At 34.1% G+C, this 3083-nt stretch overlaps 1 protein-coding gene across 1 annotated transcript; it reads right to left on the bottom strand.

Annotated features, from left to right (window-relative positions):
• Nucleotides 1–544: 544 nt before the first annotated feature.
• LOC107948371 (translin) lies at nt 545–2829 on the bottom strand. Its single transcript, XM_016882883.2, has 7 exons — nt 2455–2829; nt 2270–2366; nt 2058–2173; nt 1922–1966; nt 1340–1365; nt 961–1096; nt 545–865 (listed from the first exon to the last, which is right to left on the bottom strand). The coding sequence occupies exons 1-7, from the start codon at nt 2810–2812 to the stop codon at nt 756–758; spliced, it is 888 nt and encodes a 295-aa protein (XP_016738372.1). The 5' UTR covers nt 2813–2829; the 3' UTR covers nt 545–755.
• Nucleotides 2830–3083: the final 254 nt, after the last annotated feature.

Genomic DNA, 3083 nt, shown 5'->3' with positions numbered 1-3083 from the left:
GAGTTAATCGAGTTGACAAATCTTATTTAACAACCAAACTCAATTTAAAATTTTTTTTAATCAAATTAAATCAAAAAATTTCAAGTCAACTCGAGTTAACAAATCCTATTATTTATACTAAATATTTCATTTACATAACTTATTATTTAACTAATAGACGAAATACAAGATTATTTAACTATATAAACAATATAATGATTTTACCTTTTAACTATTAACATTTATCAAAGCGACGTAAATTTTCTTATTCGAATTTTTGGATAACTCAAAATGTATAATTCATATTCAAATTTGAATAAAAAAACTTAATTTTTTATTCGAGTTAATCTGAATAACTTAATTAACTCAAATAACTCGAAACTATTTAATTCAAAATTTAAATTTTTTATCGAATTTTTCGAATCGAATTAAATTTTACTCGCCCCTATCTAGACCTACACTGATTCTAAATCCAACCGGTTCGACCAGCCAGTCCAGTCCGATTCCGAAAACAGTGGATTTCCAGGCTTAACCATTGATGATGGAATAACAGAAAAAGAAAAACTTCAGCAAAAGATCGAATAATAAATTAAAAAAGATTAGATTGTCAACTATTCTCTATTACAACTTTTTTATTGAACCCTCCTTTCCTTTGTTCAAGTAGCAAATTTTGGCTTTAAACCATGCATTGAAGGATCACAAACTCCCTTGAGAAATTGCAGTTAAGAAAATGAAAGAGATAATCTAGTAGTTGTATGTACCACTCCTGTAACCTATCATATCTTTTGGGCTCCTTGATCTCCTACAGAATCCCCGGAGGTTGCTAAGCCTCGAATCTTAACATCATAATAGACCTCTTCAACTCTTCTTAGGTCGTACTTCATACCTAAAATAATGAGAAAGCATTTCAAAAACTCAGTCTTCGATAAGAAGTTGCTTAAAACACCGGATTCTCAAAGCACTGGATAAGATTAAGCTTACTATCAAACTTCTTGCGCAGGAAATCATTACGGAGATTAAGCATGCGAAAGGCCGCATGAAGATCTGTCAAGAACTTCAACACCTTTCTTGGACAATCATAGTCACCAGCTGTCACTTGATTCACCACATATCTCGGCTGTTAAAACGAAGAGAAATGCATGTTATGTTAAGCCTTGTTGCCACATTTCCCAATGCAGTATTTCACCAGTTGTTCAAAACCATAATGTTCCATTTGGAATTATCACATTCCAACAAGTCTTTTCTAACTTGCAGTCTCATTAAACATCTGAATAAAAAATACACGAAAACAATAGACTAGGAAGAACGCATTTGTCAATTTGAAAAGCCCGGGAAAGCAAGTTTCTGACATATTTCTTACCATTTCATTTGACATGAAACAAACACCTGCAAGAGATCAAAAAGATTCCCAGATCAGTATATTCAATTGGCAGAAAAATAATAACCCTCAAATTCAGATGCAAAGTAATAGACATTGCATGTTTCTTGCACATATAGGGAGAAAAACCATAAAAACTGAAGAATGACAATAATCAGAAAAGGTGATTAATCAACAATGCTTCATTTAGTTCATCCAAAAATACAAACAGCATATATGATAGGTGAATCTCTTAAAAATATTTTAACACAAGTATCAATTGGTCTGACGAGACAGTCCTCATTTGAATAAGATGAACCAAAAAAATGGAAAACTGAAGTTCAGTTAACTACCCTGGCCATTTTAATAAAGAAAAAGACTCTAATGCATTAGAATGTACAAAGAATTTCATCCTGCCTATTGATGTGGTCAATCACATTTACTTGCCATTCAATAACTAGAATACTTCAGGCTAGCTAAAGAAAATTGAATCTTTAAAAGATTAGAGAAAAAAATAGTACGGAACAAACGGTTCAATCCATGAGAGTATAGAACTCTTCAATTAGAGAAGCTTTCAGCACATACCAACAAGATAATCCTCCAGGTCTAAAGCAAAATCCGAATTGTTCACTGCCAAAACAACCAACTTTCTCATTTGTCTTCATTAGCAAATACAAAAATTACTCGTAAAACCGAATAAATATTCATTACTGAAACATACATCCAAGTTTTTCCTCAGCTTCAGTATGCATAAGCAGATTTCCAGTTTCCAACCAATGCATAAAGGCAAGCAAAGAAACTACCATTTGAGTTTCACTCCTCCAATCCCCATGATACCTAAACACAGTAACACACCCGAACACCACATCAAGAACACAAAAATTTCTACTAAAATAAAATTTGAAATTAACCAAAATCTCCAATGAATCTCACCTGTAATATTGTCCAGGGCATTCCCTAACAACTTCAGCAAGTTTATTGTAAAGACCCTTTAGTACGTTAATCTGAGAATTTGCCTTCTGCAAAACCTCTGTTGATATAAACATATGCGTAAAAATTATAAAATAGGTAATATTCCAAAAACCATATAATTTGAAGAAGCAAAAGAAGAATGTTACCGGGAATTGGTTTAGATTGGTGAACGAGGAGGAGGCTAGCTTGCATGAGCCTAGTCGCCGACTCCATTTCCAGAACGACGGCGCGTATGCGTTCCCGTAAGCTGCCAGAATCTTCAAGCTGGACTCGGAACTTCTCGAACTGTTTCTCCAGAGAAGGAGAGGTTTGCGGCGAGTCGTAATCACCGCCGGCCATGAGAGTGGCGCAGAGAGGGGAACGAAAGGGATGGTTTCTGGAAAGGACAGAGGGAAGCGAAGGAAAAGTGGAAATGAAGGGAGCAATTTGAAGAAGTGAGGGGTTAGGGTTTAAGGAGTAGCGAGAGAGAGTGAAGTAGTAAGCGTTCCGTAACGCTGATTTCATAATTTGAAATTTGTTCACTTTATTTTATCATTTTATGTTTTTTATATATGTGCAGTGCGGTGTATTCCACACCCTCCCATTCAACTTTCGCACTGAAAATCAAATCAATTTCTGATCATTCGATCAATCAGTGATGATAAAGTCGGTCCATTTTGTTAAATAAATATTCTAATATTAAATACACTTGAATAAGTAAAGTGAAAAATTTTATTTTTAATAGGGGTGAGCGTTAAATCTGATCGAATTGAATGGAAAAAGTTGAGTTAATTGA

The sequence above is a fragment of the Gossypium hirsutum genome, chromosome A04, assembly GCF_007990345.1.
Source record: "Gossypium hirsutum isolate 1008001.06 chromosome A04, Gossypium_hirsutum_v2.1, whole genome shotgun sequence".
In the NCBI taxonomy this organism is placed as follows: Eukaryota; Viridiplantae; Streptophyta; class Magnoliopsida; order Malvales; family Malvaceae; genus Gossypium; species Gossypium hirsutum.
The sequence above is the reverse complement of the archived record's forward strand: the minus strand, read 5'-3'. Positions and strand labels throughout refer to the sequence as shown.